Raw genomic sequence first — 17,500 nt, 5'->3', positions numbered from 1 at the left:
GTGAAAGGTTAACCTCTGTAGTGTGGCAGTGAAAGGTTAACCTTCTGTAGTGTGGTAGTGAAAGGTTAACATTCTGTAGTGTGGTAGTGAAAGGTTAACCTTCTGTAGTGTGGTAGTGAAAGGGTTAAACTTCTGTAGTGTGGTAGTGAAAGGTTAACCGTCTGTAGTGTGGTAGTGAAAGGGTTTAACCTTCTGTAGTGTGGTAGTGAAAGGGTTTAACCTTCTGTAGTGTGGTAGTGAAAGGGTTTAACCTTCTGTAGTGTGGTAGTGAAAGGGTTTAACCTTCTGTAGTGTGGTAGTGAAATGGTTTAACCTTCTGTAGTGTGGTAGTGAAAGGTAGATAGATGGGGACAATACCTTCTGTCCTTGAAGTCCTTCGGGACCTTTCATGCCGGCTGGTCCCAGAGGGCCCGTCAAGCCCGGGACCCCGTCCACTCCCCTGGGGCCCGAGGGGCCCGGAGCACCCGGGGGGCCCTGCACACAGGGGCACAACACAGTAAAGCACCACGTGGGGGCGGGAATATGTAGTCGAATTTCTTTTGTATCCACTTTTTCTCCTCCTATTTTTCTTGTATTCTCCTCCCATCCCAATTTAGTCGTTATGCCAATTTCCCCCCCCCCCCCCCCCCTCCCCCCCCCTTCGTGGCCGTTGCGCGCATTTGCCCCCCACTTGCCGGTCTAGGGAGCCCTGAAGTCTATCACATGCTTCCTCCGATACATAGGAGTCAGCCAGCAGCCTCTTTTCACCTGACAGCGCGGACTCTCATTGGGTGAAGTGTAACGCTACCTCACCCAGATCCCTTCCTCGCTGTGCAGCCGCACTGACCGACCAGTAGGAGTCGCTGTTTACAATGACCAGATTACCACCCCACCGCCTTCCCTCCCGCTGACTCTGCCAATTGTGTCAGTATGACGGCCGGCCAAGCCGCAGGCAACGCTGACAGCCGGATTCGATACCAGTGTCTCTGCGGTGGTAGACAGACGCTCAGTCCGCTGCGCTACCCGGCCGCCATGTAGTCGAATTTTGAAAAGAAAAAAAAGAAAGAAAGAAAAGTAGAAAATAACTACTGTACTTTTTTTTTGCAATAGTCCGAACTGTATATTTGTATATTACTGTATATATTACTCATTGTAGGAGCCATTCTTGAGTTATTTAATCTTTGAGTTTGTATCATGCAATAATTTGAATTATGAAAATGCAATTATTTGAATTTTGAAAATCTTGAATTACGAAATATGAAAATGAAATTATTTGATTGACAAGTCATGATATGATTTACACTGATTATGGTTATTGTAACTATTCTTTTTTTTATCCACTGTTTCTCCTTATTTACATTTTTTCTCCCATCCCAATTTCGTATAGCCAATTCTCCCCTTCAATTCTCCCCTCCCCTGTCTTGAACGTTGCTAGACTATGTCCCCCACTGGTCGGTTGTAGTGAGGATAGAAGCCTTGCATCATGCGTCCCCTCCGGTACACGAGGAGGCAGCCTGTCACATCTTTTCACCTACCAGCGCGGACTCTCAGTGGCGAGGAGTAACGCATGGGAGAGGCTCACGCTGCCCCCGATACTTCCTGTCTCTGCTGTGCAGGCGTCACCCGACCGACCTGTAGGAGTCGCTGTCCACAACGTCCAATCCCCACCCATCGACTTTCCACCCGCTACCTCTGCCAATTGAGAGAGTATGACGACTGGCCCAAGCCGCAGGCAATGCCGACTCGGGGAGTCGAGACCGGAGTCTCTTGCGTTGGTGACGAGCGCAATCTCCGCTACGCCACCCAGTCGCCATTATTGTAACTATTCTTATGATTTGAAACTATGTGTACTTTCCCTTTAAAGAGACCTACCTGAGCTATTCACCTGTGTGGATAAGGGGGGGTGGCCTGCGTGGGGGAGGGGTGGACCGGGAAGCCTGTATCAGTTCCGCAACCGTTTCCATTTCCGGGGTAGGCCTGATTGGCCGAGACGGCCACGTGACGCGCGTGGCACGCCCCCGCGGCAGCAAGCGCGCTACTGCTGGAGTTCGCCTTTCACATCGCTGCCGTTGGCGAAAGCAGGATGAGGCGAGAGCGTAGATTTCGCTGTGTATCATTTAATCATTTATCATTTAACATTTGAAAGGCATACATTGTTGTCATACAGAAGTACAGAATACTTTTATCCAAAATGCTTCTTACTGTTACACTGTTAGAGACTGTGCTAGACAAATGAACGACTAATTCGGTCAGAAATAACGTAACTAATAACGTTAGTAAGCACTGCTTATATGCTTATTATGTCTGCGGGGTACAGTAAACGTTTCTCCCGGTACATTCTGATTCTCGGCATAAGCCCCAATAAGCATATTCTCCCCGCTGGTGATCGCAGCACGGAGGGTCGCGGACCAGCCTGGCAGCATAGCTATAAAGACATATTCATAATCCAACATATGTGTAAAGAAACAACATATTCCGATTGGAAGGACTCCCATCTCCTCCTCGCGTCTCACACAGGGCTGAGCTGTGCACGGCTTTGCTCTCACTCGAGTGAGGAGGAGCGGAAGACCGCTGGTTCTCCAACATACAGCGGTGTGCTCTTCAGAATGTACCGGGAGAAACGTTTACTGTACCCCGCAGACATAATAAGCATATAAGCAGTGCTTACTAACGTTATTAGTTACGTTATTTCTGACCGAATTAGTCGTTCATTTGTCTAGCACAGTCTCTAACAGTGTAACAGTAAGAAGCATTTTGGATAAAAGTATTCTGTACTTCTGTATGACAACAATGTATGCCTTTCAAATGTTAAATGATAAATGATTAAATGATACACAGCGAAATCTACGCTCTCGCCTCATCCTGCTTTCGAATCTACGCTCTCGCCTCATCCTGCTTTCGCCAACGGCAGCGATGTGAAAGGCGAACTCCAGCAGTAGCGCGCTTGCTGCCGCGGGGGCGTGCCACGCGCGTCACATGGCCGTCTCGGCCAATCAGGCCTACCCCGGAAATGGAAACGGTTGCGGAACTGGGAAAGCAAACCGTTTTTCTACCGCAACGCACGCATGTACCGCATGTATTAGATATACGAGTTTTGTTTGTTATGCAGCCTGGAAATAAATTATTGATCCATTGTGACAGCCAAACGTATGGATCAGAATATTTATTATGTGCACGTAGACTAAAGCTATCCCCGGAGTGGAAGTGGCAAATAAGAAATTGTTTGTAAATGTCCACTATAGACCACTGCACTTCCGCATTAGTGAGGAGATTGCGGGGGGAGGAAATTAATGTGGATGAGAGCCGTGATGTAAGTGGTTGCAGCTACGGCTGTGGGGTGCTGGAGACATGATCCAATATACTTGTATGCGCCTGAATCTCCTAATCGATCAGAACTAAATCGGCAGAGAAAAAGCCCATTTTAAGCACCTATTCCCCATGCACATGCGCAGATTGCCCACGGATTGTGACGCCACGCACACCCGCCCTGGAATGTTCCATTAGAGGGGGTCTTGTGGTGAGAAAGTGAGGGATTACAGAAAAGCGAATCTCCGAATTGTCTTTTTTGTTGACCGAACAATTCACAACACAGCAACTTTTAGGCTGCTTGTTGTTCTGTTGTTAGTCGCTGCAACCACTTACATCACGGCGCTCATCCAAATTCATTCATATGCTCCCCGATTTCAGAATCCCGGAAGAGTTGCGGTGGTCTATACTCATTGCCTTTATTGAACTTTATTTTATTAGATGAAACATGTTGACAAAGTTTTACTTTGCAGTTGAAAAAAGGTAATAAATCGCAATATATTGCAATATTAATATCGCAATACTCAGCATATCGCAATATATTTAGTATCGTGATACTATCGTATCATGACTCAAGTATCGTGATAGTATGGTATCGTGAGGCCTCTGGTGATTCCCACCCCTACTGTCTCGTGTCTGTATGTGACCAATGAAACTCTTGAATCTTGAATCTTGAATTGAGTGCAGCTGTGTCTTACTGGTACAGGGGTGGTGCATGGGTGGTACAGGGGTGGTACAACGGTGGTGCAGGGTGGCGTTGAGAGACTCACCCTTTCACCTTTCTCTCCCTGGGTGCCTTTGGGTCCAGAGACTCCATCGAACCCACGGTCGCCCTACACAGACATTCACGAGGTATAGAGCATGTTTAAAAACAACCCGGGCTGACCACAGTGCTGTACAATACAAAGGAGGTAGAGTGGTCAGGAGGTAGAGCGGTTCCTGGTTCAATTCCCGCTTCTCCCGGGCAGTTTGTCAAAGTGTCCTCAGGAGCAATTAGGGGTTAAGTGTCTTGCTCAAGGACACTTGCCCGGGAGGAGAGGGAATCGAACCGGGAACCTTTCAGACGAGTGCTCTACCTCTGTTGCCCCCTAATGGTACTGCAAACAGTACTACACATATAATAATACAAATACAACAGAAAATTATACAATATAAAATGCACAGTCAGAACAGAAGCGTGGATGTACGGCTCAGCCTGAATGAAGAGCCAGCGAGAAGAGGTGAGTCTTTAACTTAATTTAAACATCTTAACATCTTTAACAAAGACTTAAACATCTTAACATCTTTAACACATACTTATCTTAACATCTTGAACAAAGACTTAAACATCTTAACATCTTTAACAAAGACTTATCTTAACATCTTTAACAAAGACTTAAACATCTTAACATTTTTAACAAAGACTTATCGTAACATCTTTAACAAAGACTTAAACATCTTAACATCTTTAACAAAGACTTAAACATCTTAACATCTTTAACAAAGACTTAAACATCTTAACATCTTTAACAAAGACTTATCTTAACATCTTGAACAAAGACTTAAACATCTTAACATCTTTAACAAAGACTTAAACATCTTAACATCTTTAACAAAGACTTAAACATCTTAACATCTTTAACAAAAACGTATCGTAACATCTTTAACAAAGACTTAAACATCTTAACATCTTTAACAAAAACTTATCTTAACATCTTTAACAAATACTTAAACATCTTAACATCTTTAACAAAGACTTAAACATCTTAACATCTTGAACAAAGACTTAAACATCTTAACATCTTTTATTGATTGATTGATTGATTGATTGATTGATTGATTGATTGATTGAAAACTTTATTTAACAGATTGCAGAATGGGTACAATACAGTACGGCTCAATACACACAATTGTTAAGGGGATGCAGACCAGAGAAAGACTTTCGTCTTGTTTACATCAGGGTCCCCCATTTTCAATTAATCATAACATACATGACACACAGATAGACAGTACTGTTACATCTTTAACAAAGACTTAAACATCTATAACAAAGACCTAAACAGGTGAACTGTTCCACAGCCTGGGAGCAGCCACCCCAGAGGCTCGGCCACATTTAGATTTGAGGCCAGACGTTGGAACGTCCAGAAGGTTTGACGACCTCAGTGCTCGAGCTGGACGTGTGGACATGGAGGAGTTCACCTAGGCACCGAGGGGCCGGCCCGCTTAACATCTTACATACAAACAGGATCTTAAAATGAATCCTGAAACGGACAGTCTTTTTGGAGAGAGATAGAGCTTTATTTTGGCAAGGAGTCTCAACTGAAAGAAGGCACCTTTGACCCCAGAGCCCATTTGTTTATCAAATTTAAAACCACTATCAAAAGTGACACCAATGCTTTTAGGAACGTTTTCTTTTTCTTAAGTAAGGGGGCCCGGGGCACAATCATTCAAACACAATAACCTCTGTCTTATTGTCCTTTAGACTGAGGACACGTAAGTCCATCCAGATCTTTACATTTAGTCATTTTATCCAAAGCGACTTACAAATTGTGTACAAGTCAGCAGGACGGTTCTGTACAACAAGTCAGCAGGAAGGTTCTGTACAACAGGTCAGCAGGAAGGTTCTGTACGACAAGTCAGCAGAAAGGTTCTGTACAACAAGTCAGCAGGAAGGTTCTGTACAACAAGTCAGCAGGAAGGTTCTGTACGACAAGTCAGCAGGAAGGTTCTGTACAACAAGTCAGCAGGAAGGTTCTGTACGACAAGTCAGCAGGAAGGTTCTGTACAACAAGTCAGCAGGAAGGTTCTGTACAACAAGTCAGCAGGAAGGTTCTGTACAACAGGTCAGCAGGAAGGTTCTGTACAACAGGTCAGCAGGAAGGTTCTGTACAACAGGTCAGCAGGAAGGTTCTGTACAACAAGTCAGCAGGAAGGTTCTGTACAACAAGTCAGCAGGAAGGTTCTGTACGACAAATCAGCAGGAAGGTTCTGTACAACAAGTCAGCAGGAAGGTTCTGTACGACAAGTCAGCAGGAAGGTTCTGTACAACAAGTCAGCAGGAAGGTTCTGTACAACAAGTCAGCAGGAAGGTTCTGTACAACAAGTCAGCAGGAAGGTTCTGTACAACAAGTGAGCAGGAAGGTTCTGTACAACAAGTCAGCAGGAAGGTTCTGTACAACAGGTCAGCAGGAAGGTTCTGTACAACAAGTCATCAGGAAGGTTCTGTACAACAAGTCAGCAGGAAGGTTCTGTACAACAAGTCAGCAGAAAGGTTCTGTACAACAAGTCATCAGGAAGGTTCTGTACAACAAGTCAGCAGGAAGGTTCTGTACGACAAGTCAGCAGAAAGGTTCTGTACAACAGGTCAGCCTGAAGGTACAACTCTGGCAGCTAGGGGGCAGTGGTGTCCATCTACAGATGCAGCTCTTAGGACCCTGAGCTCTGCTCTGCTACTGCTACTGCGGTAATCATGCACCATTAACCTGGCAGTGCTGTTAACGAGGCGTGTGTAGCAGTGCTGAACTTGAGTGCTACAGTCTTAGTGCATATTAGTATAGACGTATTATTAACATAGTAGGTAGTATGAATGAACACTACACAACAACAACCACCAAACGCACATAGCACACACATCCACACGCACACACTCACTTTAAACAAACACACTGTAGCACCCACTCCACACACTTTATAGCACACACCCACTTTAAACAAACACACTGTAGCACCCACTCCCCACACTTTATATTTATGGATGAAGGATTGCACTACAACTCGTACACCTTACTGTAAATTGTACCTAAAATTGTACCTCATCCCATTTCTGCTTTGCACTAGATAGTACTGTACATTAGTAGACTGCATAGTATTGTGTATTGTATATTATATGGTAACTCAGAACATTGTACATATGTCTATACCGAACACTGTGACCTCATTTTCTTCTTCTAAATTCATGCTATATTATGTTATTATGTTATTTGATACTATCTTGTCTAGCACAGTCTCTGGAGCGTAACAGTAAGAAGCATTTTGTATGAAAGTATGCTGTACTTCTGTATGACAACTATTAAAGAACTTGAACTTGAGTAGATAGTAGTATTTTACATTTAGTCATTTAGCTGAACTCTTTTATCCAAAGCGACTTACAAGTTATGTACGACAAGACATCAGGAAGGGCACAACTCTATCAGCTGAGTAACAATAGTATAAACATATTAGCATAGTAGGTAGTAGTATAGACATAGTAGCATAGTAGGTATCGTGTAGAAATATTAGCATAGTAGGTAGTAGTATAGACATAATACATAGTAGGTAGTAATATAGACAATTATTAGCATAGTAGGTAGTAGTATAGACAATTATTAGCATAGTAGGTAGTAGTATAGGCATAGTATCAAAGTACATAATAAGACAGTAAAGAAGGTTATAGTATTATAATTATAATTCTTATAATTATAATAATAATAAATACAATTGGTTTCAGCTGTCTGTCCTGACTGTGATGGTTTCAGCTGTCTGTCCTGACTGTGATGGTTTCAGCTGTCTGTCCTGACTGTGATGGTTTCAGCTGTCTGTCCTGACTGTGATGGTTGCAGCTGTCTGTCCTGACTGTGATGGTTTCAGCTGTCTGTCCTGACTGTGATGGTTTCAGCTGTCTGTCCTGACTGTGATGGTTTCAGCTGTCTGTCCTGACTGTGATGGTTTCAGCTGTCTGTCCTGACTGATGGTTTCAGCTGTCCTGACTGTGGTGGTTTCAGCTGTCCTGACTGTGGTGGTTTCAGCTGTCCTGACTGTGATGGTTTCAGCTGTCTGTCCTGACTGTGATGGTTTCAGCTGTCTGTCCTGACTGTGGTGGTTTCAGCTGTCTGTCCTGACTGTGGTGGTTTCAGCTGTCTGTCCTGACTGTGATGGTTTCAGCTGTCTGTCCTGACTGTGGTGGTTTCAGCTGTCTGTTCTGACTGTGATGGTTGCAGCTGTCTGTTCTGACTGTGGTGGTTTCAGCTGTCCTGACTGTGATGGTTTCAGCTGTCTGTCCTGACTGTGATGGTTGCAGCTGTCTGTCCTGACTGTGATGGTTTCAGCTGTCTGTCCTGACTGTGATGGTTTCAGCTGTCTGTCCTGACTGTGGTGGTTTCAGCTGTCTGTCCTGACTGTGATGGTTTCAGCTGTCCTGACTGTGATGGTTGCAGCTGTCTGTCCTGACTGTGATGGTTTCAGCTGTCCTGAGTGTGATGGTTGCAGCTGTCTGTCCTGACTGTGATGGTTGCAGCTGTCTGTCCTGACTGTGGTGGTTTCAGCTGATCTGACTGTGATGGTTTCAGCTGATCTGACTGTGATGGTTTCAGCTGTCCTGACTGTGATGGTTTCAGCTGTCTGTCCTGGCTGTGATGGTTTCAGCTGTCCTGAGTGTGATGGTTTCAGCTGTCTGACCTGACTGTGGTGGTTTCAGCTGTCCTGACTGTGATGGTTTCAGCTGTCTGTCCTGACTGTGATGGTTTCAGCTGTCCTGACTGTGATGGTTGCAGCTGTCTGTCCTGACTGTGATGGTTGCAGCTGTCTGTCCTGCCTGTGATGGTTTCAGCTGTCTGTCCTGACTGTGATGGTTACAGCTGTCTGTCCTGACTGTGGTGGTTTCAGCTGTCCTGACTGTGGTGGTTTCAGCTGTCTGTCCTGACTGTGATGGTTTCAGCTGTCTGTCCTGACTGTGATGGTTTCAGCTGTCTGTCCTGACTGTGATGGTTTCAGCTGTCTGTCCTGACTGTGGTGGTTTCAGCTGTCCTGACTGTGATGGTTTCAGCTGTCCTGACTGTGATGGTTTCAGCTGTCTGTCCTGACTGTGGTGGTTTCAGCTGTCTGTCCTGACTGTGATGGTTTCAGCTGTCTGTCCTGACTGTGATGGTTTCAGCTGTCTGTCCTGACTGTGATGGTTTCAGCTGTCCTGACTGTGGTGGGAAGTTTGTTCAGCCAGTGTGGAGCAAGGACCGAGAATAGCCTGCTTCTCTTTGAGGACCCACCAGGAGTTCAGATAGGACATAGAAAAGCTGTTACCATTCTGTTTCAATCCTTATTTTATTTTTATCAAATATTTTAATTTCTTTCTATACACAAACAAGACAAACACAATACAGCAACAATAACAAGACCTCACAATACCACCACAATAATAATAACAACAATGACATTAGCAATTACAAAAATAATAAACACAGAACAAAACATAAAAAATCTACTTATACTATTACAGACATCACAATAGACACCACAAAAGAAAATTCCTCCCCCATTCTCACCCACCCACCCCAGGACCCCCGAACCCCCCAGGACCAGCACCACGACCCCGCATCGCAACCAGGTTGTGGGCCCACCCTGTTACAACCCTGTTACAACCCACTTACAATCCTGTTACAACCCTGTTACAACCCTGTTACAATGCTGTTACAATCATGTTACAATCCTGTTACAACCCTGTTACAACCCTGTTACAATCATGTTACAATCCTGTTACAATCATGTTATAATCCTGTTACAATCCTGTTACAACCCTGTTACAATCCTGTTACAACCCTGTTACAATCGTGTTACAATCATGTTACAATCCTGTTACAACCCTGTTACAACCCTGTTACAACCATGTTACATCATGTTCCAACCCTGTTACAATCCTGTTACAACCCTGTTACAATCATGTTACAACCCTGTTACAATCATGTTACAATCATGTTACAACCCTGTTACAACCATGTTACAATAATGTTACAACCCTGTTACAATCCTGTTACAATCATGTTACAACCCTGTTACAATCCACATCTGGACACAGTTACTGAGGTGTATATATTGTATATATTGTGTAAATATAAACACACCTTGGGGCCGATCAGTCCTTCCTTGCCTGGGGTTCCTGTGGCTCCTGAAGATCCAACATCCCCCTGGAATACAGAGAGAGCACAGCTGTTGTTGACACTAATCACAACAATGCAGTCATTGTCATGGATTAGATTAGATTACATTACATTAGAATAGATTAGATTCAAATGTATCGTCATTACATTACAGTACAACAAAAATAATTAAATAAATAAAATGTATTAAAAATAAATAAAGAGTATACATTATTGTACATGATATCATACAGAGTTAAATATATTGTAGGTATATAGAAGGATTATAATGCAGGTATATTCAGACAGATATGGATATATATATGCGGTAAATATAAATATATATATATATATATACGGTACATACAGCACTATTGTACATACATGGTAAATGGCTGGTTTTTTATATAGCAGCTTTTATCCAAAGCGCTTTACAATTTGTTCCTCACATTTGACCCGTTCACACGTTCACACACCGACGGCGGAGGCGACCATGCGAGGTGCCGACATCCTCATCGGGAGCAGTTAGGGGTTAATAATGTCTTGCTCAAGGACACACACCTCGACACGCTGTGACCGGGAGGAGCGGGGAATCGAACCTCCGAGAGAACCTCCGGATTACCAGACGACCGCTCCGCCTCCCGGTGGTCGTCCCGAACACATGCCAGCGTACAGAGTTATCTGGGTAGACTATAGTTTGAGGTAGGTAGTTAACCCTTTCACTGCCACACGACAGCCGGTTAACCCCTTTCACTGTGACAATACAGAAGGTTAGCCCTTTACTATCACACAACCGACGGCAATGCTCCATCATTAGCATCATTAGCTCCGCATTTGCTAATGATGCTAATGATGGAGCATCACCGTCGGTTGTGTGATAGTAAAAGGCTAACCTTCTGTCGTGTGGCAGTGAAAGGGTTAAGATGATACGATTAGTATGGTTACAGTGCAGGGCGGTTGTAGACCAGAAGGGACACCTCCGCTCCGGGTCATTGGGTCTCATTCTCCAACGGACTTAAGACAAACAGTTTGCTCTTAGGGCCATTTAAGACATCTTAGGGCCGATTTTGGGATTCCCAAACCGTCCCTACTAACACAACAGTAAATATAAGGTTTAAATAAATATAACACATTGTCATATTTATTTAAATTATGATTAATTAATTCCAAGGAGGCCTGTAGAGTTGACATGAAGGAATCACTATGATTCCTCCCAAATAAAGCCCTTAAGAACACAGAGCACAACAGTCTGTCAAGTTAAGACTGCTCCTAAATCCTGCTCTCAGTCAGTCAGGGCCGAATCCAAGCTTAGGGACGGTTGGGCAATCCCAAAATCGGCCCTAAGATGTCTTAAATGGCCCTAGGAGCAAACTGTTTGTCTTAAGTCCGTTGGAGAATGAGACCCAATGTCCTTCAGTGTGTCTTAACGCCTGGACAACAGACAGAATAGTAGCACACTAATACTCTGTACTAATGAAGACACGCACTGAAGAGATTATTCCATTACGTTTGAGCCCCACTGACACCCGTGATATAGTGATCGATCATCAATAGTGATGAGTGTTGTTACCTGCTCTCCTTTCCTCCCCGGGAGTCCTGCCCGTCCGTGGATCCCACCGTCTCCCTGCAAACACACAGACGCCTTCAAACACCTGAGACTCAGGGAGCGTTTAAACACACAGACGCCTTCAAACACCTGAGACTCAGGGAGCGTTCAAACACACAGACGCCTTCAAACACCTGAGACTCAGGGAGCGTTCAAACACACAGACGCCTTCAAACACCTGAGACTCAGGGAGCGTTTAAACACCTGAGACTCAGCGAGCGTTTAAACACCTGAGACTCAGCGAGCGTTTAAACACCTGAGACTCAGCGAGCGTTCAAACACACAGACGCCTTCAAACACCTGAGACTCAGGGAGCGTTTAAACACCTGAGACTCAGGGAGCGTTTAAACACCTGAGACTCAGCGAGCGTTTAAACACCTGAGACTCAGCGAGCGTTTAAACACCTGAGACTCAGCGAGCGTTTAAACACCTGAGACTCAGCGAGCGTTCAAACACCTGAGACTCAGCGAGCGTTTAAACAGCTGAGACTCAGGGAGCGTTTAAACACCTGAGACTCAGCGAGCGTTTAAACACCTGAGACTCAGCGAGCGTTTAAACACCTGAGACTCAGCGAGCGTTTAAACACCTGAGACTCAGCGAGCGTTTAAACACCTGAGACTCAGGGAGCGTTTAAACACCTGAGACTCAGCGAGCGTTTAAACACCTGAGACTCAGCGAGCGTTTAAACACCTGAGACTCAGCGAGCGTTCAAACACCTGAGACTCAGCGAGCGTTTAAACACCTGAGACTCAGGGAGCGTTCAAACACCTGAGACTCAGCGAGCGTTTAAACAGCTGAGACTCAGGGAGCGTTTTAAACACCTTTGTTAATGAAGTCTAATTAATGGTTATTAACAGAACACCTGTGTTAATGAAGTCTAATTAACGGTTATTAACAGAACACCTGTGTTAATGACGTCCAATTAACGGTTATTAACAGAACACCTGTGTTAATGACGTCCAATTAACGGTTATTAACAGAACACCTGTGTTAATGACGTCTAATTAACGGTTATTAACAGAACACCTGTGTTAATGAAGTATAATTACTGATTATTAACAGAACACCTGTGTTAATGAAGTCTAATTAACGGTTATTAACGGAACACCTGTGTTAATGAAGTATAATTACTGATTATTAACAGAACACCTGTGTTATGAAGTCTAATTAACGGTTATTAACCGAACACCTGTGTTAATGAAGTATAATTACTGATTATTAACAGAACACCTGTGTTAATGAAGTCTAATTAACGGTTATTAACGGAACACCTGTGCGGCGGAGTGATACATAATATACATACATAGATAAAAGTCCCGGTGGTATCATACTGAACATCAGCACTCTCGTCCAATCCGATGACTCGGTCGGAACTAACTGTCGCATGATGTCGGTTAAATAATGTGGGCGTCGCCGACAGTGGCTCGCAGGCGCTCTAACGATATCCACCGCGGTGCGAGCCGTCCGAGGCAGGCGACCGTGACACATCTACACATTCCCGCGTCTCTGATTTCACAGCGGTGAAAACCCAGAGCTCCGGCGGCTATGAAATCACTTAATTTAAATCTCACAATGCAATTTGCTCGTCCTCATTTCCCTATGTGCCCTGAGAGATCTCTCTCGCTCTCTCTCCTCTCTCTCTCTCTCTCTCTCTCTCTCTCTCTCTCTCTCTCTCTCTCTCTCTCTCTCTCTCTCTCTCCTCTTTCTCTCTCTCCTCTCTCTCTCTCTCTCTCTCTCTCTCTCTCTCTCTCGCTCTCTCTCTCGCTCACCTTCTCTCCTTTGGGTCCGTCCGCTCCGCACGCCCCCTTGGGTCCTCGGTCGCCCTGGAAACCCATGGGTTAGTAATTGACTGAGGCAGAAGAAGGGGGTCGGTCACGCCCGGAGACGGGAGACACTTCAAACCTCCAATTCAGGACGGCTATGAGCCCATAGTGTATATATATATATATAACACATGTATAGCAAGACAGGCCTTTCACCTGCTACTCTAATACACACGTACACACACGTACACGCACACACACACGCATAAAAGACTGAAGCACGTCACGCACACATAACGGACACATACAGACACAAACACACGCAGAATACACTCAACCACTAAACGTCTGTCACTCACGTCACGTACAGTGGTTCTGTGCTGCTCCGCTGCCTCTGCCAACCAACCAGACGGCACAACAGATACCAGCCAGAGTGCCTATGGTCGTCTGTGATGTACCAGAGTAGAGTCGGGTTAACTCGCCGAAACGTTGAGCGCCAGGACCCCCCGAAAACCAGAGTATAGTCGGGTTTCATCGTTATTATTCCTTTAATCGATATTCCATTCATAAAAACATGCAGGCGGCTTGTGTTATCACTGGGGATGGGTCTGAGATCGCAAAAGTCCAATACGCCGGCTGCCGCCTTGCGGCCCGCTATTGCACTCTATTTGTAAACTATGTGGCTTGGTGTGTGGGCCGGCCTGCGGCGTGCGGGCGGAGTCTAACTAGCCGGACAGGCGAATCGCTTATAACGCAATCAGTATTTGGAATGGCGATCAGATAATTGGAATATTCTTTTCGGGACAGATCCTGGTCAAGGTAAGGACTGTCTATATGGTATCAATATTGCGTTGATCCAAAAATTACTTCCCGCGATCGGAGCGTGTGTCTGTAATGTACTGTGTAACGTATCCGTTGGTGACGATCGAAGCATAGAAATGCCCCCCCCCCACCCTTTCATGCATGCATGATGAAACATAATACCGATAATCTAGAGTTGATTTCAGATTGATATTTGATCCAAGCGAGGATTGTTTAGCAGCGTTTCATGGGATTACACAGCATTACTCTAAAACTATACTCATATTCACCACGGTATAAAACAGGAATGTATGAATGAAGAAATTATCTGTTTTTGCATCTTGACCGGAAGAAACTCAATGACAATCGACTATATTATTAAATCCATAGCTATAATATATAATATAGCTTTAGGCCTGCAAACACAGCCACGTATCCCCATGTTAAAGGCGATGGCATTTCAACGGTAAGGTAAACAGCGACCCCTGGCGCTGAAAGTGTTAAGGCTGTCCCCGAAGCCTGTTTTGGGATTCGAACTTCGTCAGGGTTTTTCGAACGGACGTTCAAACAGTCGTTTTAATATATAAAAAAGAGCACAAAAAATGTTTTTTTTCAAAATACAGTTTTTTTTGTTTTTAATAAATATCCTCAAACAAAATCCTCAATTTGAATAAAGTGATTAATCTGATTAAATTAGTATATTTTTTTATTAAATCAACTTTCGTTAATGAATATAACTCATCCGTTTTTTATACTATAATATTAGTGTAGCCTAATATTTACCCCATTGGTTTAAACACAATGAATTATTATAATAATAATACATCTTATTTTTTTTTTTTTATTAAAAGTAAAAAATTCGAATGTTGATTTAGAATTCGAATGCCAACGTAACAAACGAAGGTCCGAACGTTCGAACGTTTTGGGCTCAGCCCTAGACCGACTCAGAGCTGCTGGTTGTGTGTGAAAATAATATTCACAGGAATACTACAAATCACAGCAGTATCTCTGTAGTAAATATATAATGTATATGAAAAAGGAACTCAGGAATACTATAAATCACTGCAGTATCTATGGTACTGTAGGTCTCACTATAGTTTTACTATGGTACTGTAGGTCTCACTATAGTTTTACTATGGTACTGTAGGTCTCACTATAGTTTTACTATATTATGGGATGGTAGCGCACGCAGGAGCATACGAAGAAATCGAGGGCGGAAGAGGAGGCGGTACCAGCTCCCAGACGATCTGGATTATTCGTCCTAAACCCCGGATTAGCACGCTGTGATGCGGAGCCGTCGGCTCGAGGTCAAAAAACAAAGAGGAAATGAGCTGCATTACCATCACGGGGCTCGACAGAGGAAGTTTCCACAGCAGGGATGATGACTCAACCACCACCCCCCCCCCCCCCCCCCCCCGCGCCCCGCGTCCACCCCCCTGAGAGATGAGGCATAAAGCAGAACGTGAATGGTAACAGGAACCTTCATTGCATAGATAGTGTCCTGTGCCTCTGTGTCTCCGCTAGCCTGTGGTGAATGGTAAATGGAGTGCATTTATATAACAGCTTTATCCAAAGCGCTTTACAATTCGTGCCTCACACTCAGCCGTTCACACACAGACGAGGTGCCGACCTGCTCATCGGGAGCAGTTAAGGTTAAGTGTCTTGCTCAAGGATGCTCTTCTGATGACCAGATGACCTGTCTGGCACGCGGTGCGTGTCTCCTCTGTCTTCGGAACGGGAACCAGACCTGGCTGGATCCCAGCTGAGACAGACACCTTTTTAACAACCGGGCCAGACCTGGCTGGGACTGTAGTATCGTCACGGTTTAGCTCGTGTACCACAGCTGTTTGAAAGGTTGCTTTAGCAATCTGAGAGTTTACAAGGAATGCAAATGAGACACAAACACACAGGTGTATAGATATAAACACACACACTCAGATACACACAGACACAGGTATATAGATATAAACACACACAGATACATACAGATACACACAGACACAGGTATGATATAAACACACACACACACACTCAGATACACACAGACACAGGTATATAGATATAAACACACACAGATACATACAGATACACACAGACACAGGTATGATATAAACACACACACACACTCAGATACACACAGACACAGGTATATAGATATAAACACACACAGATACATACAGATACACACAGACACAGGTATGATATAAACACACACACACACTCAGATACACACAGACACAGGTATATAGATATAAACACACACAGATACATACAGATACACACAGACACAGGTATGATATAAACACACACACACACTCAGATACACACAGACACAGGTATAGGCCTATAGATATAAACACACACAGATACATACAGATACACACAGACACAGGTATAATATAGATATAAACACACACACACAGACAGAAACAGATGGCGATCGATAACTGGGAAATCCTTTGGGGGATCCAACCGGCCCACGGTAAGATCTTTTTCACGTAAATGACACGCTGATCAGGGCTTGTTATGATAGCCATCCACCTGATCAGCGAATGTGGCTACTGAGGCTAACGCGGTTATTGGTAATCAATAATCAGAAACGACGTCCCCCCCCCCCCCCCCCTTTCATGCATTCATGGTGGACCATCATACCAATCATATGCAGTTTGAGTTTTAACTGTAGCTTCTGTATATCCGAAATGCCATTGGATTTAACGTTAGTAGCTTAGCGGCCTGTATCTCGCCTTCCAGGAAATATACCAGACCAAATCCCTTATAACGCTTATATTCAAGACGCTATCAAATGAGAACGTATTGATGAAAGAATTATTTCTTTAAGCCATTTTGAAGGGACGGTTTATGGTGTCAATTGACAATGAGAATGGACAGATAGCAATACTATAAAGTATATATTTAGCTCTACAAACAGCCTCACGGACTGTGCAAGTCTGTTTAGAAATGCTGGCCGTCTAGAGTGATTTTAGATGGATCCAAGTGGGCGCGAAAGTGTTAATGAACACACTCCTTAGTCATTAAGTTGCGACCCAAATTTTTTAACCACTATGATCTATGTACAAAAAAAAATTGCAGTAATACGCAATCTTTCGAAACATGTAATAAACACAAAAAAGTGCAACAAAAGTGCAACTATTGCTAAAAACCCAATGAAATAAAATAATAAT

General features: G+C 44.0%; 1 protein-coding gene across 1 annotated transcript in view; it reads right to left on the bottom strand.

Annotated features, from left to right (window-relative positions):
• The window catches only part of LOC311229384 (uncharacterized protein), a gene marked incomplete at its 5' end in the record, with an annotated part of 210,927 nt that overhangs the window by 46,778 nt on the left and 146,649 nt on the right, over window positions 1-17,500 (bottom strand). The window contains 5 exons of the mRNA XM_084315472.1: window positions 358-474; window positions 4,056-4,118; window positions 10,134-10,196; window positions 11,719-11,772; window positions 13,524-13,577. Of these exons, the coding sequence (XP_084171598.1) occupies window positions 358-474; window positions 4,056-4,118; window positions 10,134-10,196; window positions 11,719-11,772; window positions 13,524-13,577 (351 nt within the window). The remainder of the gene's footprint in view (window positions 1-357; window positions 475-4,055; window positions 4,119-10,133; window positions 10,197-11,718; window positions 11,773-13,523; window positions 13,578-17,500) is intronic.

Source organism: Notolepis coatsorum, assembly GCF_963971535.1.
Source record: "Notolepis coatsorum genome assembly, chromosome: 6".
NCBI lineage: Eukaryota > Metazoa > Chordata > Actinopteri > Aulopiformes > Paralepididae > Notolepis > Notolepis coatsorum.
This window is presented reverse-complemented; position numbering and strand designations above follow the sequence as displayed.